The 27,346-nt window shown below is 40.5% G+C and overlaps 1 protein-coding gene and 1 long non-coding RNA gene across 5 annotated transcripts; one reads left to right on the top strand and one right to left on the bottom strand.

Moving 5' to 3' along the window:
* On the top strand, nt 1-24,865 carry UBE2W (ubiquitin conjugating enzyme E2 W). Of its 4 annotated transcripts, none has more exons than XM_083517488.1 (7): nt 1-810; nt 1,172-1,919; nt 11,761-11,852; nt 13,648-13,750; nt 15,940-16,095; nt 18,039-18,114; nt 19,522-24,865. In XM_083517488.1, the coding sequence occupies exons 2-7, from the start codon at nt 1,905-1,907 to the stop codon at nt 19,533-19,535; spliced, it is 456 nt and encodes a 151-aa protein (XP_083373614.1). In that variant the 5' UTR covers nt 1-810; nt 1,172-1,904; the 3' UTR covers nt 19,536-24,865. The 4 variants fall into 4 exon arrangements, with proteins under 4 accessions (XP_083373614.1, XP_083373615.1, XP_083373616.1 ...); XM_083517490.1 differs by lacking the exons at nt 1-810; nt 1,172-1,919 and adding exons at nt 2,115-2,366; nt 6,838-6,991; XM_083517489.1 differs by lacking the exons at nt 1-810; nt 1,172-1,919 and adding an exon at nt 2,093-2,366.
* On the bottom strand, nt 20,476-26,800 carry LOC310713416. The gene is made up of 2 exons (XR_014529218.1): nt 26,280-26,800; nt 20,476-26,151 (listed from the first exon to the last, which is right to left on the bottom strand). It is a non-coding gene; the product is annotated as an uncharacterized lncRNA (long non-coding RNA).
* Nucleotides 26,801-27,346: the final 546 nt, after the last annotated feature.

Here is a 27,346-nt window from a genome sequence, read left to right on the forward strand (position 1 = left end):
CAGTTGTACGTACAGCCTGATACTCTGTGTATTTACTCAAGCCCTGCTGAGTTCAATGGAGCTAACTGCCATGTATGTTTAGGACTGCAGCCATGAAGGCCCATGTAGTGTTTGTTTACCCAGCAGTCAACTGAGCTGCATAAGGTTTATTCCTCAGTAATTGTGCGTAGAGAAGTGTGTCCTAATCAACACAGAGGGCTTAACATTTTGAGAAAACATGCATACAATCAGATTCCACTGCTGAAATTCTTAGTGCTTTCTGTAGGAAGTAAGTTCCTCAGAACTAATCACAAACCATAGAAAGGTAACCGACTGGAGTTTAGCTGGTGCTTTTTAATAAATACAATTGGAGACCAAGAACAGCTGGGGTGAAAGCTATTGAACAAGATTCCTTGGAATGTACACTGAGTTTTTTAATATACAGAAATATTTAACAAGAAATATTAATGTCACCACAGTACTTCCTGGTTTCTTTCTTACAGCAGGTAAGAGTGTCAAACAGAGTAACATCTCATTTACTTTTAATAATATAAAAATCAAACATCCTGCAGAACAACAGGGGAATTGGGATTTAGTCATTCTTGTGTTTCAAATCACAAGATAGCATATATAACAGTTTGCAAAAAGCAATGTGACATGAATAGAAATTGTAAAGTCTCCCATATAGTAGGTAGCCTTGTATACACTTATTTGATAACTTTATGCAATACAGTAGAACTTCACTAAGTAAACTTAGACTCAGGCTAGAATATTATTTTAATTGTGCAGTGCTGGTCAAATACATGAATTTAAAAGTGTATTATCAGTAAGGTAAAGGTAAATGGACCCCTGACCATTAGGTCCAGTCGTGACCGACTGGGGTTGCGGCACTCATCTCGCTTTATTGGCCAAGGGAGTCAGCATACAGCTTCCGGGTCATTTGGCCAGCATGACTAAGCTGCTTCTGGCGAACCAGAACAGTGCACAGAAACGCCGTTTACCTTCCCGCCAGAGCAGTACCTATTTATCTACTTGCACTTTGACATGTTTTTGAACTGCTAGGTTGGCAGGAGCAGGGACCGAGCAACGGGGGCTCACCCCGTTGCGGGGATTCGATCCACCGACCTTCTGATCGGCAAGCCCTAGGCTCTGTGGTTTAACCCACAGCGCCACCTGTGAACCGTCTTGTCAGTAGTAGTAGTTCTTCATCATCAGCATTTGCACAACTACAGACCATGGAAGTTACAACCGGGGGCCACAGCTGCTCCACCTCTGTCCTAAAGGACAGGGACAAGATTGTAGGAGGTCTGCCTTACTTTGCTGGGTTGCTGCTAGAAACCCTCACCTTAAACGTTTTCCTCTGGTTGCAGGAAAGTACCAGGATGGCACTCAGCACCTAAGATTATTATAATTATAATTACCGGTATATGTTTATTTATACCCCGCCTTTTCCCCTGACGGACTCGGGGCATCTTATACAGTAGATAAAAAAACTGGGTTTCTATTTTTTGTAAGCCGCCTTTATTTTCGATTTAATAGGAAGCAGAGATTAAACAATCACAAAAAACGAGAGAAAAAGGCGATCTAGGCGAGAACCGTTTCAGGCAGCCGACATTGGCGCCCCGCTTTTCGAAGGACAGGATTTCTCGATGTCCGCTCGGAACTGTCCCTCTCGCCTACTTGGAAGCGACCGCGGCAGCGGTTCTTCCCGGCGCATGCGCTCTCTCCTCGGGCTGGCCGGCGCGCCCACGTGACCCGGACGGGGTGTGGGGGAGGAGGCGAGGAAAGGGTGCCGGCACTATTGCCGCCGCCGCCGCCGCCGCCGCGCTGCGTCTCTCCGCCTCTGTCTCTGTCTCTCTCTCCCTCCCGGCCCGGGCCGGCGGCTCAGAGAGAGGGGGGGAGGGAGGGAGGGAGGCGGATCCATCATGGCGTCTATGCAGGTGAGCAGCTTGCGGCGGCCAGGCTGGGGCGGCGTGTCCTTTCGTCCCCAGGTGTAGAGGGGGAGAAAGAGAGGGGGGACGGGGGTGCGGAAAGAAGGCGGCGGGGCCGGCGGGCGGGGGGAGGAGGGAGGGCAGAGCGGCGGTTGGCGCGGGGGCGGCTCTCCTCTCGTGCCCCTGCTGCTGCTGCGCTGCTTTCTGTGGATGCGGCTCCGGGGAGGAGGAGGAAGCGGCGGCTGTTGTGGCGTTTCCTGGGCGAGCGGCGGGAGGGACTCCGTATGAGGAACTTGGCGCCGGAGCGAGGGGAGCCTGGGAGCCGAGCGAGGGGTTTGGGAGAGGCCGAAGGGAAGCCCTTCCCTCAGCTGGGGCAAAAGGAGCCGGGCATTTATTTGGGGTCGGGGGGGGGTAGGTGCGCGCGCTCCAGGTTGGGCCGGTACCAGGAACCAGCAGGTGCGTGACCCCCCGGCTCTTCTTCCCTTAGGTGTGGTTTAGGGCTGGGGTGGCTTGGCCCGGGCTGCTGCTGCTGCTGCAGCTGCTTGGGAGGCAGGAGGAGGCGCCGGCGCCAGAGAGCTGAATGGGCCTTGCTGGCTTTTGCTGTGACAGGTCTAGTCGCACCTCAGGGGTTTCCCTTTAAACTTCTCCCTTTTCTTCAGGGTAATTTTCAGCGCAGGGCTGATACGGGGCGGTTTGGGGGGTGGGGTGGCGATCCATGAGGGGATGATTTAAGGAAGAGGGTCGCTCAAAGTCAGGAAGTGTGGAAAGTCATTCTGACGTCCTTCTCCTTTTTTTATTGCATACGTTAGTCACTGTATGTTTTGCTTTAGGAAGGAGCAGCGACGGTAGCGCCGTCCTCTGCCTGATGCTTTGACGTTTCTCTCTTTCTCTCCCGCTCCGCCCCCCACCCCCACCCCTTCTCACCTATTGTGCCTTGTCCTTCAGACTTCAAAAAGGAGAGCAAGCTTGTTTGGTGTGAAATCTCCTGTTCAGATCTGCCCTTCACCAAAAGGTCCCGCAGTTCGCCCCACCACAGAGCTGCTCTGTGGGATTACTGATGTGATGGTGCATGAGAAGCAGTTTAGGAAAGATGCTAGGCTACGAAATCAACAAATCAGCACCATTTATTTATATCATTATTACCTCGTGTGGTGGTATTAGGCTACAGCCCTTTGTAGACAAATTTATACAGTGGTACCTTGGTTTAAGAGCAGCTTAGTTTATGGACAACTTGGATTAAGAACGCGGCAAACCTGGAAGTAGGTGTTTTGGTTTGTGAACTATGCCTTGGAATAAGAACATGTTTCACTTCCTGTTGAGTGTGTTCCATTTGTAAATTGAGTCTCCCACTGCTATGGGAAAGCACACCTTGGTTTAAGAATGCTTTGGTTTAAGAACGGACTTCAGGAAGTTTGTAAACCGAGGTACCACTGTACTCGGAATAGACCCGTTGACATCAGTCATGTCCTATTGTCTTCAATGGCTCTACAACCCATAGAGGTAGACTTACAAGCTTGACCAGCTTAGACAAGTACATCATCCTATGAAATAGGGCTGCCTGTCAAAAACACATATTACAATACTAATGTCTTTTAATGTTCCACTGAGCTTTCTCTTGCTTTTGGATGAAAGCTGAAATAAGCAGTGCATCCAGTGTTGCGCCTTTTTTTAAAACAAAGAAACAAGGATTTATATACTGCTTAATCATCAAAACCTCTGAGCAGTCTACATAAAATGTAAAACATAGGACAATATGAATGTGATTTCAATTTAGAATTGATGTTAAAATATAAGAAGTACAGTAACTACATATTTTAATATCAAAGAACAAAGGATATTTTTAAATTATGTGAAGCAAGATTAAACAAAACATGCAGAACAGACATCTAATGTTCCAAACAGATGGACAGACAAAAATCTAAACCTTATTTATATTCAGTTTAAATAATACCAGATTGGAGATTAAATTTGCCGATTTTTTTCAAGAACTTGACTTGTAAAACTGCGTTGGAGCAGTTGGAGAATAGTTCTTTTAAATGAAGGCTTTTTTTGGATTCACAGAACATTAATGTTTTTGTGGGTTCTCCCCACTCCATCTCTACCACTCAGCTTCTTTTACATTTCCCTTAGCTTTTACACTGCAGAATGAGAACTTGCAAGTTTCTCAGTTCTGTGATCGTTAAAGTGCACTACTTTTAGTCACGATAGAAATTGTGTTGTATTTGTTCTAATTTCTTGGTAACTTTCTGGCATTGTGAAATTCAGCTCTTGTTTCTTATTGTGGATGCTGTGCTGTCAGGGGTATTGATTAAACTTTTGGATAATATGCTAGGGATACCTTATTTCCCTAGGCAATTTGATCAGAGAATCAAGTGAAGGTATTTAACATCATTTCCAGCTTTCATGTCTGTATAGCACTCTTGAACACTCTTGTATTCCGTTCAGTCTTAGGGAATAATTCATCTGATGACATATTTAATTTAAATTTGTAATTCATTCAATTATTGGTGTCACTTCCCTGTTTCCCAGGGTATACTGTATCTCAGGAGAGGGCTCGACACTTTGGTCTTCTCTACTGTATCTAGTATGGGGCACTAGATATTTAGTAACAAGAAATTGCCCAAAGAGGCCACATTTATAAAAGAATTCTGCATTTTCTATGGCACTGCACCAGTTTAATTGCCTAGAGCAGAACTTTCCAAACTTTTCATGTTGGTGACACACTTTTAGACATGCATCATTTCGCAACACAGCAGTTCAGTTTTACAAGCAAATTGGTGATGAAACTAACTCCTTTCCAATCCCAAGGACTGTGGGGAACATTGCACAGCACACCTACACACTGCAGCTGACACACTAACGTGTCACGACACACAGTTTGGAAAGCTCTGGACTAGAGAGCTAAACTTTTGTTTATTCTTTTGTGTTGCATGCAGGTCTCCTACTAAGCAAATAAAAAACAATAATGTTTGAATATTTTAAAACCAGCAGTTTAACTTGTGTGTGTTTCATAATCTATTTTACCACTTCTAGCAATTGAAGGTGGTGTCTAAACAGGAAGTAAGCTAATCTTAGTGCAGTGGGTGCATGATGGTACATTGATACATACCCCCATTCAGCCATGAAGTTTGCTAGATGGCCTAGGGCGACTAATTCTCGCTTAATTTTAACTGTGCTATTTTTAAAAATCTGATGTGGGTTTTTTTTTGTGTGTGTGTGTGTATGTGTGTGGTATGTACACACACAGTGTATGTATAATACACTGAAATGAAATGCAGCTGAAGGAAAATAAGAAATGCATGTAGCATCATGAAATACCCACCTAGTAATATGATGTAGCACTATGAGATTATGCTCTGCTCTGAACATATTTTAGGATTAAACAGTTTAGGATTGGAACATATGTCAAGAACTGACTCATTGTAATTGGACATGTGAAACCACATTGCTTTTTGGATTGGTTCAGATATAATGAGAAACCATAACCTTTCCTAGAATGGGAGTGAGTTGTTTTGTCATTAAGCATTCCTCTCTCCCTTGCCCTCCCCTTCCATGCGCACAAGAAGGATATTAGAAAATTTCACTTCATTTTAAACAAACTAGTTTCCTGTAACATCTAGATTCAGTGAACTGTGGTGTTAAGAAAGATAAGTGGAATAGACAGGAACACACCATGCTTTCAAATTCTGACTTGTTCAAAACTATATTTTAAACAGTTCTCTGAGTTTCAACATAATGGAGAACTGCATCTTATGTGGAAGTTACATTCCTGGCCATCTTGTGTATAAGTAAAATTGTGTAAAGCTGGAACAACCCCTAGAATACCATCGTTGCAGTTACCGATGAGGGATGAATGCAGCTCTTAGTCTTCCTCCTCCTCTCTGTCACTGGATGATGCTTCAGATGATATTAGGACCAGGGGGTTGACTGGTAGCCAGAAGTGCTTGGTTGTGGTTCAGATCCAGAGGCATGGCCACATCTAGTGCTGCTGCTGGTGGTTTCTTTGTGAGGAGCATTATGATTGGCAGCTGCTGCTGTGTCTTGAACTTGTCAAACATTTCCTTGAGAGCATCTGTAATCCCATGGATGATCTTGAGGCTGTGTTCCATGGAAGGGTCAAATTCTGCAGTCAGATCATTTGTGTGCTTTATCACTTAAAAGAGTTGAGAAAATTTCTGATTCATGTTTGCCATCCTCATCATCACATTCTGAACTTGATCTGACCAGTTCCTCTAGCTCTTCAATAGGCAATACCTGTTGACCCTCAATTAGTTCTCCCACTTCTTCCTGGATGAGGTCCACAAAACCACCACCACCCATTTGCCTGACCATCTGCACAATGTTCTCCACCCCAATGGCAATGGTTGGAAATCCTTTGAAATTGTGTGTGCATTCCTTCCACAAGTTTCACCAGCATGTATTCACTGTTTCAAGCTTGATTGCATCCACTGCCTGTTTGATGTAGGTGATGCAATGAGCAATGTAAGCAGTGAAATCACACCTTGATCCAGAGGCCTGCTTCATAAATGTGGGAGCCACATTTGATCCAGAGGCCTGCTTCATAAATGTGGGAGTCTTGCTTCTCTAAGGAGAGTGTCCATGTCATCTTGGCCAACAGTTTGAAAGGCATCCACAGCATCTGACATCTCCCATTTTGTTTGAAAAATGAAATCCAACTTGGAATGGATGCAAGTAATTTTATCTGCATAATAGTCAGAGTGGACCACCAAAGTTTCTATCTATTTCCTTCCTTGACAAATTGTAAGGGGTTTCACCACCCAGAATTGCTCTATTAGATGCCCCTGAATACAGATTAGGCTGTTATGTTTGTATTCTTGTTACATTCTCAACTCCTTGGAAACCAAAGAGATAGATAAACTCTACAAATAAGTCTTTGGGAATAAATGGGTAATTTTTCTATTCCAAGGATTAGTCAGGACCATGACAGAACCACCAGGCATGTCAGTAGGAAAATCCAAAAGGACTTCAGGGATGCATTTGGCTTCATGAGCTTTCAGTGGCAGCCTATGTAATGGGTACTCAATCCCTGCAGGTACCAAAAGCAGCCCAAATCTGACTAGGTAATTATCTGTCTGTAGCAATGAAACCAGTGAATCAAGCATATGCCAGGCTGAATATCATTTGAGGCTTAGGGTTGTTGTGGGGGACAAGAAGTCCTGAGCTGTTTTTCTCAAGGTGGCATTGGCATGAATATATGTCTCAGTTGAGAAATGGAGACTAGAAGATGGTAAAGTGGGCTGCAAACAGGCAGAAACTATTCTGCTTTGAGAAGTCAACACTACGTGCACACATTTATATTTAGTATATTCAGTGGATTGTTGGGCTGAGTGAGTGAAACATTGATGAACCATGACAATGTTGATCCCTATTCATGCTGATCCTGTACCTAGGAACTCAGTAAGCAAATTGGGAGAGGATAACCTCACCACCATCATCATCCAACCTATCTCTGTAATAATCAGCATCTTCATCCAGGATTAAATCCTGATGGCAGCAGTGTTACCATTCATCAGCCTAGCTTTCAGGAGAAGCACTTGCAAGTTTGTTGAGTTGCAGTCATGTGTACCAGGAAATGTAGGGTTAAAGGAAGGATTTGAAAGTGAGAGAGCATGCAATGCCTTGTCTTCCCTTCACCTGACCTTTCCAATTCCCACTGTCGTATCTGCATCTGCCTAGGACTCTGCAAAAGGTAACACCATCAGCTCCAGTATCCCCCGCCTCCCTGCCTATCCAAATACATATTTAATGGGCGTGCCTTCCAGTCCCAAAGGCAACCTCCTTTGGTGCTGCCCCCTTCTGGGTCACCACCACTGGTGCCCTGCAGAAGGACTGGTTTTCAAAACCTTCCTCACAGGGCTGCTACAAATGTAGGCACAACTGGTGCTGATAGTAATGTCCTCACTGTGGAACTCCAGAATAAAATATACAAAAATGAAAGCAAGATAATAAGACAAAACTGTGTGTGTGTGTAATTGTACTACCTCAGCAGGCAAAACTTCCAGAAATATCAATGAAAAAAACATAAAAGTAACCATCCCATCAAGGATACTGTCTAGCCAAATATACATTCCTCCCCACTACCAACTGCTTGCTTAGACTGTATACTTAGGCATCTGAGGTAGTCTTGTTCTCAGAACTAGCCAGACTGAAATGTGTCAGGGTAGCCAACATAGCACACCCCATTTGTTGTTGGAGTACAACTCACATCAGCCCCTGCTAGCGTGGCTAGTAGGCATGGAAGATGGGAACTGTAGCCCAATAATTTTTCATCTGAGGCCACTTTAAATTGGCCTGCTATCATTCACTCTGAGCGACTTGACCAGAAAAAGGAGAGTTGGAACTAAATGGAAGGTTTTTCCTGCAGGAAAGGGTAACTTTCCATTGTCTTTCAAAGAGGTACATGGGCATTTGTTATGAAATCGATAGGGACTCGCCACAGTGATCCATGCGACGGGCATCTCCAGGCTTGACTACTGTAATTCGCTCTACGTGGGGCTGCCCTTGAAGCTGACCCAGAAACTCCAGAGGGTGCAGAATGCTGCAGCGAGGCTCCTCACGGGGTCTCTACCATGGGAGCATATTCACCCAGTGCTTTTCAAACTGCACTGGCGCCTGGTAGAGTACAGGGTCAGATTTAAGGTGCTTCTTTTACCTTTAAAGCCCTTCACTGCCTAGGACCCTCGTACCTACGGGACCGCCTCTCCCGGTATGCCCCACGGAGAGCCTCAAGGTCCATAAATAGCAACACCCTAGTGGTCCCGGGCCCTAAGGAAGTTAGATTGGCTTCAACCAGAGCCAGGGCCTTTTCAACTCTGGCTCCGGCCTGGTGGAACGCTCTGCCTCATGAGACCAGGGCCCTGCAGGATCTGATTTCTTTCCGCAGGGCCTGTAAGACAGAGTTGTTCCACCTGGCCTTTGGCTTGGAGCCAATTTGATTCCCCCCCTCCCTCCCTCTCTTTCTTTTTTCTTTTCTTTCTCCTCCTGCGAGGAGGCTACATTTTAATATTTTCATGTTTCAATATTTTCATGTATTTTAATTTTGTTTTTAAGTTGTAATCATTCAACTTGTTTTTATTATTGCTTGTAAGACGCACTGAGCCCGGCCTTGGCTGGGGAGGGCAGGGTATAAATAAAAATTATTATTACTATTATATTATTAAAAACTATAAAGCACATTTAAAACAGTTCTAAACTATGCTGCCACTTCAAAGAGTGCTTTAAAAACTTCTGCATAGGTCATCCTCATGTTGCATGTTAGAGCACATGATCTAAATATATGCCAAATGCTTAGTGTTAAATATTTGATAAAACTGTGATTGTATTCCAGTGGCAAAATCTATTTCCTTGAGTCTAGAAGGACACAGTGCCTTTGAGAAGAGATCTCTATAAGGTTTGCTGGAATCTGTTTTCTCCCCACACCCACCTCAACAGTCCAGGGAATAGGAAGTCTGTGTGCATATCACATATCTCCATTCAACTTTGACTGTGCTCTCAAGTGACCATGGTGGTGGTGGGATATGGTAGGCATTTGCAGACCTTGCATTCTCCATAGTAATACCTGTGTGCGTGTGCTGTGCGGTAAAAATAGAAGTCTGAGCTCTATAGGGATCTGTCTCCGTATGGATGCTGTGTCCCTTACATGAGAACAAATCATGCCTTGCTTTGCATTTGAAAGTAAAGCAAATTTATTAATAAAGTGTGTTGAATAAAGTGTGTTGAATGTAGTAGATGTGAGGTAGGGCAGAGAGAAGGCACAGATAGTTCACCATGTGAAATTAAGGGATGATATGTACCAGGATAACCTTAATTTTTACCTTCTAGCTTTCCTGTTTTCATAGTTGCTGACCCTGTATTTCAAGGCTGCCATAATTGTGTCTAATTTGTTACTGTCTAATCATTTTATACTGTATTCGACTTTTACAGAAACTTGTACTAATTCATTCATTTTGCTTCTAATTTCCTTTAAATATTCTCTTTTTGCTAATAGCCTAGTAATTTGAGTGTAAAAAGGGTGGGGTTGAATTCTTTCCCCTTGTTTTAAGTAAACAAATTAGTCATTTGTTACTTCTGTACCTCCTGAGTAGGTCTGTGATACAGTATAAAATAAGAGAATGCATTGGGGAACAACTGAAGCCTGAGCATTTTTTAAAAAATACCTATAAGTAAAGGACAAAACTTGTCTCTGCAGCTTGTGTATAACTTGTGACTGCTGCTAGTGCTGCTACTGTTCTCTAGAAACAGAAATACCAATTATCAATGTAAATTTGTGAAAACTTCCTCTTCCGCTTATGTTTGGGGATTTCTTTTACAATGTAGCAACCTGCCAATGTTTGTTTCATTGACATAAAATGTACAGTTCCTTTCCATATTAAAAGCCTGCACCTGAAATGAACAGAAGGACTGTGTGTTCTTCAGTTGTAAGTTAGTGACTAACACCACAATCCGAACCATGGTTTAAGCTGCACAGCCCTAATTCCACTTACCTGTAAGCCCCATTGAATTAAATAGGACAAACTTTTGAGTTGACATGGTTAGAGTTAGCACATGGTTTAGGATTGCAGTATCATTTACAAGGTATTATGTACATTATTATGCACTCTTTATGCTGGAGCCCCAGGGTAGAGTACAACAGTTAATTAAAACAGAAAAAGTACAAAATTTCAATTAAACAATAATTAAAATTGCAACAACACAATAAAATATGTTGGCAACCTTCTTTTTTTTAACATCACTATGCAGAACTCATCATTGCCATCTAACCATGCTGTGTTGGTGGTTTGGATTTCAATTCCCCACCCCCCACCCCACTTCCTAGTATGAGAAGGATCCAGGGCAGCATCTATTAATAGTATTTCCCTTTTCTTCCTGTTTTAGGCTTCCTGCACCTTTAAGCAAAGCCAGAATGCCAATATTAAGGAAAGTCTGCTTTGCATAATCTCTAAACTCAGTAAAATCTTGAGATAAATTTTAAAATAAAATCTCTAGCCCTCATTGTAACAAAGGAATTCTAAAGAGACTAAAGTTCAAAAAGGAGACTCTCCAGATGTAGGCCACAATAGTTTAATAGTTTAGGCACACTCAGGGCTTTCAAAACTCTCAGTGGACACCACCTCCCTGTGCCATAAAGCAGAAAGTCCCTCCATTTCTTATGTGGGTTCTTCATACAGCATGGGTGACTATTTGTGAAATACAGTGGTACCTCGGGTTAAGTACTTAATTCGTTCCGGAGGTCCGTTCTTAACCTGAAACTGTTCTTAACCTGAAGCACCACTTTAGCTAATGGGGCCTCCTGCTGCCGCCGCGCCGCCGGAGCCCAATTTCTGTTCTCATCCTGAAGCAAAGTTCTTAACCCGTGGTACTACTTAGCGGAGTCTGTAACCTGAGGTGTATGTAACCTGAAGCGTATTTAACCCGAGTTACCACTGTACAAGTCCCAAGTTCCACTGGCGATGCAGAGGTTGTGTTCCATTTCTCTGGATCTTGACTACTTCGCTACATTTTTTAAAAAAGAAGCTGCTCATCACTCTGAATATTACTGCTATACACCACTATATGGAATTAATAGTACCAAAGGAAAATAAGTTGTTACACTTCTCAGGAGATGTTTCCAGAAATGTCATACAGAATTAAAAATTTAGACACATTGCATAGCATTGACACATGTCAGTCTTTTATGATATGAATATTTTTATAAATTTTTGACATGTATCATGTAAACCTGTTTGGCAATACTGTTTGTTGGTCTGCAGTAATATGTACTAAACAGTTACTGTAAGGAATATATTCTTTATGAAATATTTAAAAAGCTTTTCCTCCTTTCATTTTTTAGAAGAGGCTACAGAAAGAACTGTTGGCTTTACAGAATGACCCACCACCAGGAATGACTTTGAATGAAAAGAGTGTCCAAAATTCAATTACACAGTCAGTGTGTTTACATTTTCATAATTTCTTTTCTAGCTGAAACTGAAAATGGGCAGGATGTTGTGTTTTCCTAACAATATACTGTTTAAAAAATTGTGAAATGTACAATATCTGACCTATGCATTAATTACCGTATTTTTCGCTCTATAACACTCACCCGACCATAACACGCACATAGTTTTTAGAGGAGGAAAATCCGTAGGCATGCCACCTGTAGGCATTCCCTCCATAACACGCACAGACATTTCCCCTTACTTTTTAGGAGGAAAAAAGTGAGTGTTATGGTGCAAAAAATACGGTATATTTCCAAGCTTGTTATAGTATACTTATACATAGTTATTGGCCTATGCATTTATATTAAATATATTTGCAAGTATGGTATAGTGTAAATATGGGGTTGTATCCAGTGCTACTGCACAGGGTTACGCTGGTGCAATGGGATTTCCTCTCCTCAGGCCATGTGCCCCCAAGTCTGCTCTGAAGGGTCCCCTAACCCCTCTGAAGCAGATTTTGACAAAAGGGAGCAAACAGGAGAAAAAGAAGTTCTTGGTGCTTGCAGAAGTCTCATGTGCCTGCTGATCTGTAGCATTGGATATAGTCTATAGTAAGTATAGGATTCACACAATCAGCAGCTGGAGCTGTTCTGTTACTCTCAAAATAGTTGGGTGGCAGTAAAGTTACAGAAGTTTTCTTTATTTGTTATATTTATACCCTGCCTTTCCATAAAAAACACCCAAGATGGCATTTTTAAATGAATAAATTAAGAATGTTCTGCTTTTTATCTAGTTTTGGGGCTGCTCATTCTAAATGGAGTCACAAAACTCCACAGTTGGAATGCAGACTGATTTTCAAGGTTTTCTTTCTTCTACCTTTTCATGTGAGGTACTGAAATAATTAGAAAGTGAAAGGGCAAAAAACCTATGGACAATTATTCTGTATTCTATAAATATTTGTGTTCATGTTTGTTGACTTTTTTGAAGGGAGCTGTGGACACAGTTGTCAGTATAGCATCAAGGTGTCCAGTATTCAGAACTGTACACATAGTTTACACAACTGAATTAGGAACTGCTTTCAGCAATGCACGGGTGACTGGGTAGTGCTGTCAGCTTCAAATGATTTAGGTACAAACATTGCTCACTTGGAGACGTGATTTACAAGGGCATCACTTTTTATAGAAAAGAATGGTATGTGGTTCTGGTAGTTTTGTGAATATTGAGAACCCTTCAGCCTTTTTCCCCATGAAATAACAAGTTGGGGTTGGCATCACAAAAGATTTCTTGTTATTGCCTCTACCTTTCAATAAAGTTAAATCTTCATTGCTCTTGATTAATGTATTAATAATGTTTGTCAAAGTACATCAAGACTGTAATTTAAAATTTATATTCACAATTTAAACAAAAGCAGCTCTTGCTAGAATTGCAATTTACCTGTCTACTCCTCCTGCTTTGAAATAGCTAATATTATTTGTTATTAGAAATTTGAATGGGTTATAGTCCAAATTTGATATCAGGCACAGTTCTGCTGGCAGGAGGTGGTAGACTGAATGTACAATTCAGGGACTTCCTTTAAACATGGCCAAGGATTAGCTCATGCAATGGGACTTTTAAAGATTTTTTTCTGTAAGCATTAGACCTTCCTCAACATTGAAAGTTGCTTTTTGCCACTATGAGATTAAAAGAAGACCCTTTTCAGTGTAGGAAACAGCTGCTTACAAACTAGAACTCAAAACCTCCACTAGATATATTGAGTTACTAATTTTTTTCTCTGTGTTGTGTAATTTATTTTATTTCCAAAGATGGATTGTAGACATGGAAGGTGCTCCTGGAACATTATATGAAGGGGAGAAATTTCAGCTGCTATTTAAATTCAGTAGTCGGTATCCATTTGACTCTCCTCAGGTAACTTACACTATCATATATTTAGTTTCAATTTTAAACCACTTGTGTAGCAAAAGTTGATTATACATTGATTACTACTCATTGGGCGAAAGTCATTGCCACTCCAGCAGATATTGTGGAATTTCCCTTTTTCTCTCCTCCCCTGCTCTGGAGGGTTCCCCAATCCTGTGAAGCAGATTTTGGCACTACATAGGAGGCTGAAGTGGGGAAGGGAAAGGCCTCTGTGCATAAGTGGGATGCTACAATTGGATATCACACATTGTGTTATCTCTTCAGAGAGCAATAAGAATAGGTTTTTTTTCTGGCAGTAAGTGCTGTTTTGTTTTTATTTATAATTTTCATTTATATACAGTATATAACAACAATTATTCAATCATAATTTTAACATTTCAAACTCCAACTCACTACCCCCTCTTTCTGTGGTTCTTTACATTTCTTTTCATCTTCCTGCATACTCCAAATTATCTCAACATATTATTTTATATATCTATTCCCATATATATTTTGAAACTGCAGGTTTTTACGTTAATCCTGCCAATGTGTTAATCTATTTACAGTTTGTTTGTAAATACTCAATAAACCATTTCCATTCCTTTCTAAAAAAAATAAAAATGTTATCTTGATTTCTTATTCTCCTGGTAGGTTCGCCATTTCTCCGTAGTCCATTAACTTCTGTATCCATTATTCTCATGTCAAGACCTCTTCTTCCTTCCATTTTTGGGCACATAAAATTCTTGCAGCTGTGGCTGCATACATAAATAAATTTATATACGGTTTAGATAGTTCTGATCCCATAATTTCCAAAAAAAGCTTTTGGGTTTTAAAAAAATAAATGTTATCTTTTTCAGTTAATTACATAACATCTCCCAGTAAGCTTTAACCTTATTACAAGGTACCATCCACATATGAAAATGGTACCAACTTTCTCTTTACATTTTCAACACATATTCGACTTTGATTTATACATTTTTGCCAATTTACTAGGTGTTAGGTACTATCTATATAGCATTTTCATATAGTTTTCTCTTGAACTATAACATGCTGTAAATTTTATATCCACATTCCATAAACGTTCCTGTACATCCATTTCTACATTATGACTAATATTTGTTGCCCAATGTATCATTGAAGATTTCACTTGTTTGTTCTTTGTCTCCCGAGCAATAAGAATAGTTTAGCCATAAATTGAGCACCTAATTATCCACCATGGCAAATAATATTGACATTTTGAGTGGCATTCCTTGTTCCAGCAATTGACTGTGAACCATGCCTTATCTTTATGCCTCATCCTTAGCACTCAGAAATTTGCCTTCGTGCCTGTGACTTAAAAATGGCTTGCTAAACAGGAGCAAACTGGATTAAAGTTTATATGTAACATGGCTGCCCAACCCTCTGCATGGGCCTGGTTAAGGACTTTCCTTTTGTAGACTGCTTTTGAATGAGGTCTGCCTGGCATGTTCGTTGACATCTTTTTGGTGCTTGGTAAAATACTACCATACCTTTTTTCTTAGACCATGATGACGTTATTCACTATTAGTGTGCTGCCACAGTTTTCTGCTTTTGTTATTGAGGGTGAGGAGAAGCTTTGTGTATTTTTCATGAATAGCATGTGCTTTTATGTGAATGTGTTGATGTTATAATGTATTTTTACTTTTGCTCATGTATTTAAATATGATGTAAATTGATTGGACACCTTATTGTGTAACAAGTGGTCAACCAGTTTGATAATTAAACAATATCCTTATCTTGGGCAAAAGAAAGAAATAGCAAAATCTGTGTTGTGTGCATGGAATAAAAGAAGATCTGAAATCATACCTTAGGAATTATTGTATATGGAAAAGAAGAAGTGAAATCCCATTTATTACATAGTGGATGACCAAGTGCTAGACTCTAAAACCTACATATTACAAGATAGGGAAAGTAGGATGTAATTGACGTTTTTTCCAAAATTGGAAAAGGAATAATGAGTATGGATTATTTAGTTTGGTTGAAATTATGTCTTTTCATAAGGCATATGTATTGGTCCAATAATTGATGTCATAAAACATGGAAGTTATATAAACTGTGTAATTTCCCTCTCAAATTAAGTAAATCATAGCTGATATATATATATAGAGAGAGAGAGAGAGAGAGAGAGAGATATACTGTCAATAAAATGCTAATATATTAATTCTTTATTTTGTTTTTAGGTCATGTTTACTGGTGAAAATATTCCCATTCATCCTCATGTTTATAGCAATGGTCATATCTGTTTATCTATTCTAACAGAAGACTGGTCTCCAGCTCTTTCAGTGCAATCAGTTTGTCTTAGCATTATTAGCATGCTTTCCAGCTGCAAAGAAAAGGTAAGTCTTTAGAAATAGCCTTGTGATACTACGAAAACCTCCCATTCTAAAACTGAGGTTTTATTGATACTACGAAAACCTCCCATTCTAAAACTGAGGTTTTATTGATACTTATTAATTTTCCCTTTCTGAGCGTGATGGAATAGTTTAGTAGTTCTAAGTTAGGTGATATGCTGGAACTGAAGGTCAAATGAGTCAATATTTACTGGGGGGAAATATTTCTGTTGAGTAACTGTTACTGCAATAATAAGGTTTTGTGTAGAAGAAAGGCAATTGCTTTTCTAATGCAGTAAATAACAAACATTAAGACTGAATAGTGTACAGTGGTACCCCGCAAGACGAACGCCTCGCAAGACGGAAAACCCGCTAGACGAAAGGGTTTTCCGTTTTGGAGGCGCTTCGCAAAACGAATTTCCCTATGGGCTTGCTTCGCAAGACGACAGCCCATAGGGAAATCTCCGGGACAGCGGGGAAGCGCAGCGCGTCTTCCCCACTGTCCTCGGACCTCCTCCCCCCCCGCCCGGCATCAGAACGAAGCTCCGATGCCGGGAGGTGGGGGGGGGGAAAGCCTCCTTCCCCCGCCCGGCATCAGAGCGAAGCTCCGATGCCGGGAGGTGGGGGGGGGGAAAGCCTCCTTCCCCCGCCCGGCATCAGAGCGAAGCTCCGATGCCGGGAGGTGGGGGGGGGAAAGCCTCCTTCCCCCGCCCGGCATCAGAGCGAAGCTCCGATGCCGGGAGGTGGGGGGGAAAAGCCTCCTTCCCCCGCCCGGCATCAGAGCGAAGCTCCGATGCCGGGAGGTGGGGGGGAAAAGCCTCCTTCCCCCGCCCGGCATCAGAACGAAGCTCCGATGCCGGGAGGTGGGGGGGAAAAGCCTCCTTCCCCCGCCCGGCATCAGAGCGAAGCTCCGATGCCGGGAGGTGGGGGGGAAAAGCCTCCTTCCCCCGCCCGGCATCAGAGCGAAGCTCCGATGCCGGGCGGGGGGGCGGGGACACCTTCTCCCGCCGCCCGGCATCGGATGGCTTTCCTGAAGACTTGGGGTGGGAGGAGGGTTTTCCTTCCCACCGCCAACATTCAGAATGCTGTTCTGAATGTTGGCGGTGCGGAGGAAAAACCCTCCTCCCACGCAAGCCCCGGGAACAGAGGGAAAGCGCTGCGCCCCTTCCCCTCTGTTCCCGTACCTGTCCTGAAGGCTTGCGGTGCGGAGAAAAGCCCTTCTCCGCACCGCCAGCCTGGCAAGCGGTTTCCCTAGGAACGCATTAATTGATTTTCAATGCATTCCTATGGGAAACCGTGCTTCGCAAGACGAAAAACCAGCAAGAAGAAAAAACTTGCGGAACGAATTAATTTCGTCTTGCGAGGCACCACTGTATATACCAATTTCAGTTACTGAATTAGTTCATGTAACAAAAAGGAGTGTCGGAATATAGCAGAATGCACTTGGTCTGCTCTCCAGTGCACTTACTTGGGATTAAAAGCCCCAATTAACTCAGGGAGACTTACTTCTGAGTAGATGTGCATAGATTATTGCACTGTAAGGTATGCAAACATTTTATTGAATAATAATTTGGTGTCTATTCAGACAAATGCTAGAATGCTAACTATGTTAGTTTATTTCAGCAAATATAAATTATAGCACCTTAAAAGTTAAAAAAAATTATTATGCGCAAACAAAGACAAGAGCCTACATGATTATCATGCATCTCAAGTTCACTTTTATTCCACTGAATCTTTATTGCATAGGTAAAATAACCCTTTCTGCTTCAAAACCATTAAGTTTGCAGCACAATCAGAGGGTATTTTGACTTTTCAAGCTGGCAAGAGTTGGAGAAGAAGAAAGCTCCTAAATGTCAAGTTCGCTTATCATTGCTATTAATGCCTTTTTTGCATGTATAATCTTATACTGTATATCAGAAATATACTGATTTGATGGGCCTTTATTGCAGAGACGACCACCTGATAATTCATTTTATGTAAGAACATGTAACAAGAATCCAAAGAAAACAAAATGGTGGTATCATGGTATGTATTGACCTTGAAGAAATAAGCAATGCATCTAAGAGCATTTGAAGTTCCTGGGAATAACAGTGGTTAGATTTGCTTTACTGAACACAATGCTGTATGTGAGGAAGAGTGATAGCTTAATGGTAGAGCACTTGCATGCTATGTTGAAAGCCCCAGGTTCAGTCCTTTGCTGCATTAGTAACAGGTTTAGTTAAAACCTATGCCTGACATTGTCGAAAGCTGTTGGCAGTGAGTGGACACAGTACTATCATATTTGATATAAGGCAGCACTTTGTATCCTGGGTGGTCTTCAATTGAGTTTTACTCAGAGTAGATCTTTTAAAGTTAATAGTCCTAACTTAGTCATGTTCATTAATTCCAATGGGTCTGCTCTGATTAAAATTTCATTGAAGGCCACCCATGTATCCTGTGTAAAAATAAGCCTCCGATATCCACAGAGATTGAATTGGATCTGGACTTGCAGCTAACTGGTGGAATTCTGCTTTTACCAGAGGAAGCAAGGAGGCAATTTCTACTAATTTCTGCTTTCCTGTGCCTCCTGAAAATTTGGGGGTTGGGGTATTCTCTGGAATACCATGAGAGATTGCATGGCTACACTGAAGCAGGAAGGGGAATTGGCAATAATTAGTTCTTCCCCCCCCCCCTCCACCAGCAGGGAGCTTCTGTCCCTTCTGCAAAATGCAACAGGCATTCTGTCTATGGAATGGCCAGTTTGGATCCAACTCAAGAAGTCCATAACACTAGAACCCTCCCAGCCCCAGCCAAGTTGTGACATATACAAAGAGTCAGTTTTTATTTTAGGTGCATGTAAGGAGTTGCTGGTCATGATATATATGGGTACCAGTTACATTGGACTGTATCCAACTGCACGAGGACTTCCACTTATGCAATTCCCTTTCCTCTCCCCGTGTGCTTCTTCAAAATCTCCTTCTCCACTGTGCAAGCCAGGAGGGTAATGAAAGAAAAGCATTCAGAGCATCTTATCAGGGATAATAATATCTGCTGTGGCTGGACTTGGATGGGAAAGATCAAGAGCAGAACCTAGCGGAATTCTGAATCTTTTTTCCTTGAAAATCTAGGTCCCATGGCAATGATAGAGGGATGAACTGTTGTTTGAGGAAAAGCAAGCCTAAAATCTGCTTTGGTTCATAGTTCTTTGCATATTGGCCTTAATTTATTTAAACAGAACAAAGCAATACATTGGTTCAGATTATGTGGTCTGTTTTTCCAGAATGTGTAGGTTTTCATAATTTTCCAGGGTTCTTTATTGAACAAGCAAATCAATATATGTTGACCTTGTTACCATATGTGCTGGTAGGTGATATTTTAGCCTTAAATAATTTTGTAGATTTTGGACATCAATATATGTTTAGTACATAATTTTGTTTTTGTTTTGCTTTAAAGATGACACTTGTTGATGCCACCATTTTGTGATACTCCTAACAGAAGATAGTCCTACTGAGAAAATGAGCACTTTGATCATTCAGTCTTTGAACTTTTAACCTCTGACTGGAAGTGACAAATAGGCAATGAAGACTACTTCCCTTGACTGCATTTTTACTGGTGTGCATTCTGGGCGCATGTTGATCGCTGGTTCAGTCCATGCTACTGACGTGCTTTTCTTAGTCATACAGTATTAATGCAGGTGTTAGAAAATGTCAGAATTCAATCTTTAAAATTTTTGGGAGAATTCCAGGTCTTCATGTATTGTGCAATAATAAGAATTTCTTGACGGTTTTTGGTGTACCCATTGCCGGCAAAAGATTGTATCAGGAAACCTATACCCCTGCCACAAGAAAAGTTAGATGCATGATAGGGCCTATAAAAAGTTTGTAAGTATATTGGTATTATAAAGTAACCTATCTTTACTTTGAAAGCCACCTAATTGTTTAGATTTGGATTCTGTGCACTGTGATCATAAAACTAGCAGCGTGAGTTGAAACATGCTTAGCTAAAGAACTAATAAGATCATTGCATATTTACTGAACTCTCAATGTTTTCACGATGAATTCCTCCCCCCCCCCAAGTTATATCAGCAGAGAGGTACGTACTATGTTATAGCCCTATGGTAAAATGGATACCTTTTGTGTGTGTATTATATTTCTGAAACAAAGGTATGAATAAAATAGAGTAGGGGTGATTTAATCAAGGCAAACTTTGTTCTGAAAATGGGAACAGACGGCAGTGACAAAACTGAATTTGCTGCAGTCCATGATTGGGCTTGTTAATATGTACACTAGAGCTGTTTTCCAAGTAGATTGCACACTGTTATTTCATACTAGCCTTCAGCATGAGCCCTGTTGCCTACACAATATTTCATGTATTTATATGTTTGAATTTTTTTGTTTGAGTTCACTGTTTCTTTTGTTGTGTTGTATGTCATATTTGAATGTTACAAAACAATATTTTCACTGAAAAGCTGTCAGAAGATATTTTCTTGTAAATTATTTCTTTACCTTGTAAACATTTATCTTGTCTTCTAATCCTGTACTATAAAGGAAGAAATACATTTTGGACAGAGACGAACTGTTTTGACAAAAAAGTGTGGATCTTTTTATTTAAGTTTAGACAAAAGTATATTTTTCTTACCTTGTCCCATACAGCCATAGCAATTTTTCCAGGTTTTCTCCTTCAAAGATCTGCCTACAACTAGATTTACCTTTTATATAGAAAAACAATTGTTAAACAATAGTGAATTGTTCTTCACCTCTGTGTAATTTTATGATACTGCATCTAGGCTGTCTTTTTAGGAAGCACTGATGTGTCTTTTATAAACTTACTACCTTTACACATATGCAAACTTTCTATTTCAAAGCTCTTTTTAATGTTGCCTTATTGCACTAAAAAGAAAATCAAACCTAGTAGTCAATAAATGAATGTCTGAATTGAGTACAACTCTTACTTGATTTTTAAAGTAAGAACCAGGTCAGCTTAGCTTAAAAGAACCTACTAGGATTGGCTGAAGATATTCTAGCGTTTTTTTTACTGCTGTGTTGTAACTTACAAATTTTATAGATATGTACATACTACTGTATCTTCTCTAATATTTAAAACAAATATAATCATTAAACTCAGGGGTGGGTACAAGTCAAATGGAAGAAAATAAGTGTTCTGTATTGGCACTGAATTGCAAACTATCAATTTGGTAGGGCTGTTTTAAACAAGAAATTGTTATGTTTTCTATTTTGAGGGAAACTTTATTGGCTTCTTAATCAAAAGTGAATAGATGCTGTGGATATAAACTTGTATGTAGATGTTCATAGTCCTCCTTTAAAAAATGAGAAGTATTGCTCTTCAATTTCTGTTCAAGCCAAAAAAAAATAATACTGAGGGATTGGAAGGTGTATATCTCTTTATAATTTTCTCCTATATTTTTACTTGTAAATTAATTTATAACAATCCATTATGAGATGTATACATACTGATAGTATGCATGAGCAGTACCCACTGAATATTTAATCAGCATCTTCATATTTGCATAAATCATCTAAGGAATGTTGGAAAACTGTATATTTTTCTTCCGCAAAGCAGATTTACATAATTAATCATGTCAATCTGTTCTCTTAATCCACAGTGAAGGAACACCTTCATAGATCTGAAACTTTAGATTACTTTGTCCATCTAAAAGACTAATGTAATTGTTCCCACACTGTGGATTATGTTACAGAATAATTGTTTAAAAGGATGTTAATGTCCATTCTTAAAAACAATCCATGCACATATTTTCATTTATATAAATATCACAGTATGGATTAAATACAAATTACCAAACAAAAAATTAAGTATCTGGGTGTTTTTACGCTACTGCTGTGTTCAAAGAACTTGATTGTTATCTAAAAATACTATTAATCTTAATTTAAATCAGGAATAGGCAATCACCAACGTAAGACTTCATATTAGCAATGAAGTTCTTCTTGCTTTTGTGATGGATGAAATTACTCGCTTCAGCAATGAAAATTGTTTCATAAGAATTGACCTGCAGGATCAGACCAAAGGCTCATGTAATCCAGCATCCCATCTCCTGCATTAGCCAACCAGATGCTCCTGGGAAGCCAGCAAGCAGGACATGAAGGCAATAACTCACTTCTAGCATTGCACCCCCAGCATCTTTCAGTTGGTGACTTAACTGTCTTCAAACCTGGAGGTAGCACATTCCATTATGACTAGTAGCAATTGACAGTCCTATCCTCCACTAACTTGTCTAAACATCTTTCAAAGTTATCTTAGCTGCTGGTCATCTCCATATATTATGGCAGCAAATTCCATGAATTAATATGTACTGTGTATGTTCTGCCAATCCATACCATTGGATAACCTTGTGCATTATGGAAATGGGAGAAAAAAGCTTCTCTCTACCCATTTTATCTGCACACATATTTAATTTTAAAGAGTGGCTGGGACCCATCAAATGGGTGGGGTATTATTATTATTATTATTATTCCCTGCGAATCAACTCCTCCCCCCCCCAAACTTAAATGACACAGACACTTAAGCTTTCTAATTGGGAAAGGTGCTCCAGCCTCTGATCATTTGGCTGCCCTTTCCCCAGCTTTGTGTTGCTCTTTTTGAAAACAGCTGACCAAAACAGTTCACACTATTCTAAATGTGGTTGAACCATAGATTTTATATAAGACATAATACTGAATCTTAAATTTTTCATATCCCTTTCCTGATACTCCTTAGCATGGAATTTGCATTTTTAACAGTTGCTGCACACCAAGCAAACAGGTGAAGTTAGGAGTTCTTGACCCATTGTGCACTCATATTGAATTGCATTTGCTATGTTATGCCTGTTCTCCCAGTTTGGAGAAGTCCTTTTAGAGCTCCTAACAATCCATTTTCATTTTATCACGTGGAATAATTTGATGTGATCAGAAAGCTTGGCCATCTCACTATTCATCCCTATCTCCACAGGACTTATTTTAAAACAATTTGTGTCAATACAAATCATCTTGGGACATCACTTCTAACCTTTCATTGTGAAAAATGTCTGTTCCTCTCTGCTTCCTGCTCTGTACAGCACAGCAGATGCCAATCCATACAAGGACTTGCCTTCTTATTCTGTCACTGCTAAATTTACTGAGAAATTCTACTAGATCACTGCTAACTTCACATAGGAGTTCTACCCTATTCACATGCTTTTTGGGATTCATAAGAAATCTGTCATATTGGTAAGTCATGCCTTTCCTTTACAGAAGCCATCCTTATTCTGCAGCAAGACTTGTACTTATATATGTTTACTAATTTTAGCTTTAATATGTTACCCAAATTCACCTGGAACAGACATCAAAATAACTATTCAGTTATTTCCTGGATCCCTTCCTGTATGATATACAGACTCGGAGATTTGCTAATCATTAACTTGTTGGTAACTCCTTCAGCTTCTCTTGGCACCTTTGACTCCGTCCTTCAGATTCATTCACTCCTCAGGAAAAGAAATCTGTCCATATATAGTATCCACCTTTCCACTTTTGCAGTGAAGATGCAAATACTTCGTTCAGTTTTTCTGTATTACCTCTCAACATATCCCTCCCCAAACTCCCTGGCTAATTTCCTGATTCTGATACATTTAAATGAGTTGTTTTCTTTCTTAATGTTTTTAAACAATATGCTCCTGAGATTCCCTTTCCCCACTTGCCTGTCAACTTGTATGTATTTTGCCAAAATCTGTGCACCCAGCCCTGTCTTTGCCCTACATTATCATTCCTTCCAATGAAGACTTTCTTTTATAGCATCCTTGACAGACTCTGCTTGTTAACTATACCGACAACTTCTTGTACGTCATGCCTTTCATACAACCTGTGGTGTATCTTTTATCTGAACGTTGGTTCTTGCAGTTTTAAAACGCCTGCAAGCCCCTTCAGTGAAGTTAATCCGCTTGAATCTTCCTTTCAATTTCTTTTTAAGTAAATCAACTCATATATTTTTAAAAGAAGTGTCTCTTCAAGTTAAAGAGAACTTGGAACAGTTTACAATTCAAGAGAAACAGAATCTCAATTTGCATCTGAGGGTCAGCATGCATGCAGACTGAATTATTGAGAATAATGTGTCTGAAGTAACAAATACCTTTTGAATTGTGTGTGTTCCTTAAAACTGCAGGAGGACACACATCTTTTGTGGGGGTTAAAAAGCATGAGGTGGTAAGCAAATGATTTCACTTTAATTGGTGGTCTTGTCTAGTGCTGGATTCATTAATGTACTGAATGCCCTGTGGGTATACTTGCAGAAAAGCAGCAGTTGAGCAGTAGAACTGTAAAATTGCTTGTCTGTTCTGGTCAGTAGTAAAACAGTTCAAAATCCATGCCATGAAAACATTATTCTTCAAAACCTTTAGGAATGTTTTTGAACATAAAACTGGAGAAAGGAAGAGATAGACTATTGTCAATGATGTTTCACGAAGTGCAATCCCATTCATGCATACTCAGAATGGTGTCCCATCAAGTTCAATAGAACTTACTCCCTAAGTAACTATGTGTAGAATTGCAGTGTAATCTTAACCATGTCTACTCAGAAGCAAGTCTTACTGATTTCAATGGGGGTTGCCCTCAGATACATGGGGCTAGTTTTGCAGTGTAAATTGTCCAATTGCACTGAAAAATACTTTCTTTAGAAGGTCAACTCAGTTGTGATATTTTCTGCAAGTAGAACAATTGAACTAAATTATTGGGATGTAGTCTGTTTCTTTATGTATAAAATTATCTGTGTTTGAAACATTCCTATTCCTCAATAAAGTACTTTTTCAAACAGAGCACCAATTTTGTCAAGGTGCCAATTACAAGGATGACAACTTCAATACTAAAAACTCTGATTTTGTTCAGGAATCAGGATATAGTTTATGTCAACAAAAGTCCATAAATTGCCTACATCTGTGCAGGTATGCAGATATCTATGCAATCATTTGCTGTACTAAAAAGATGTTCCTTGTTAGAGTCCATGTTTGTTGTTTTCCTAGGACCTGTTCTCTTTATTGAAGGAGATACACAGCAAAGGCAACAAGCTGGATTATAACCTTTCATATTCTTACATTGTTTTTAGGCTTTTAGTGGTAATGTATGCTACAAGTCTGCCTAAGAAATATGTTTACTGAGAATGACAGGCCCTAATGCCTGCAACTGGACCCATGTTATCAGGCTTCTCTCTGTCTACTAAATGCTTCTCAGCTGTGTGGTTCAGCAAGTAAGTCTGGAAGACCAGGAATTATAGCAGTGACAGAAAAACAAGGGAGATGTTTTCTTCAGGAAAAAAAGTCACAGAATTGTTGCTATCTGAAAGTATGGCTGGGCAAGAGTACTGAAGCAAGTTAGATATAGAATTAAAGCTCTTTATAAACACAATGCTATCAAATAGGACAAACCTACAATGAATTCAAAAATGAGGAAGGCATGCCCACTGAAATCAATGTAGTCATGAATAATTTTAAATCCATTGATTTCCATGAGTCTGCTCTGCAAATTAATTAGGTATCACCCTAATATATTTATTTTAGAAGTGCTCTTAATAAATGCATGGATTCGTTTGTTAAAATTACATAGACTTGAGTAATTCTGCAAAAGTTATATTTTGGCCCACGTTCATCAGAAGTCATCACTAGAGCCTTGTGTACAGGTCCATTACTGGACAGAGCACTGCACTTCTCAGTCACATTGCTGAGCAGACATTTATAAAATGGTGAGCATGTGGTCCTTGCATAACAGCATTTTATTTACCTGTAGTGAGCACATGATATTTCAAATACAACTGTTAGGATCAATACATCCCCCCAAAACCTATTGACCACCCATTCCATTGCTTGACAGTTTGCCACCTTCAGGCATGAGTGGCTGTCAAAAAGTTTTCTTTGCTGAAGACTTACTTTGGCAAAGTTTGGGTTTTGATGGAGGAGAGAATGATGGAGAAGCAATATCTAGAACTACTTTGGAGATTCGGTGGGGGAGACAGTACAAGGGCCTGGCCTCTTCAGAGTGGCCTGTCATTAGCTAGGTCCTGGTGATTACAGTTTTCTGTCAAGCAGAGCCCTTTCCTTCTAGACTAGCCCTATTATTAGGGAGTGTGAGATGGCTGCCTCATATACTGTATCAGATTCTGAAAGATGGCAGCAGCCCCCAACTAGTCCTCCTAAGTCTTTTAATTCTACATGCAACTTTAGTAACATGTATTGTTACTCACCTTTAATCATAAGGCTTCAGGGCGGGTTACAACAATTATAACAGTGTTACAAACACTTTCGAACAATTTATCACCCGCTCTGCTGATCCTAACACATGGGGATGGGGGTCTATAGGAAAGAAAGCGGTCTTTCAGGAATTTGTATTTGGGACATGCATTGTTGAGGGCTTTTAACACCTTCAGTGAGTTGGGCCTAGAATCAAACAAGCAACCAATGCAACTGCTTTAAAATGAGGGTTATGCGAGGTCTAAATGGAGCCCCAGCTAGCTATCTGGCTGCTTCATTTTGAACCAGTTGAAGTTTCCAGGTCATCTTCAAGGGCAGCCCCATGTAGAGTGCATTGCAATAATCCAAACTGGAAGTCATCAGAGCTTGGTGTACCATGGCCCAGTCATCATTGCCCAAATGGAGCCATGGCTGGTGAAGCAGCTGGAGATGGAAAAAGGCACTCCAAGCCACTAAGTCCAAGGCACCCTGAGTCACTTGAGCCTCCAGTGACAGTGTTGAAACCAGGAGCACCCCTTCAGGGATAAATAATAAAAAATTAATTAGTACTATCATCATCATATGACTGATTGATGAGCAGGAAGGGGAAGATCTGCATCCTTATCAAGATGCTGGGCTCTGCCTGCCCACCCCCGGAACAGAGTCTACTGTAAGTTTTCTTTCTCTCTCCCCTTCCGCTGCCAAAATAGTTCAAGCCTTGGGGTGGGATGTGGAGAGCCACCCTATTCTAAAGGTCATGAAGCTTACCGGGTGGCCTTTGGCCAATCACTGCCCTTCTCCACTTAACCTACCTTGCAGGGTTGTTCTGACGATAAAATGAGGAGGGGGAGTATGTGGGATAAAAATATAAATTGTACAAAATACAGTAGAGAACTAATTGCTGAAGCAGAATGTTATTTTTGAGGGGAGCCTGTTTTGGGCTGAGCCCTTGAAAACTCCAGCCTCCAACTACCTACTTTTCTTAAAGAGTAAATCTACTTTGCCTATAGTGTTGCGCCTGATCCTCCAAAGGCTTGCATACAATGGGGGGGGGGGAGGAAGAAAAAGAACAACGCA

This window comes from Podarcis liolepis, assembly GCF_965112155.1.
Source record: "Podarcis liolepis genome assembly, chromosome: 8".
Classification (NCBI taxonomy): Eukaryota; Metazoa; Chordata; class Lepidosauria; order Squamata; family Lacertidae; genus Podarcis; species Podarcis liolepis.

Excerpts from the sequence above, each read along its gene's own strand:
- UBE2W (XM_083517488.1), top strand. Across the intron at positions 13,751-15,939 it reads ATCCATTTGACTCTCCTCAG|GTCATGTTTACTGGTGAAAA; the intron begins GTAACTTACACT and ends TTTTGTTTTTAG. Across the intron at positions 16,096-18,038 it reads TTTCCAGCTGCAAAGAAAAG|AGACGACCACCTGATAATTC; the intron begins GTAAGTCTTTAG and ends CCTTTATTGCAG.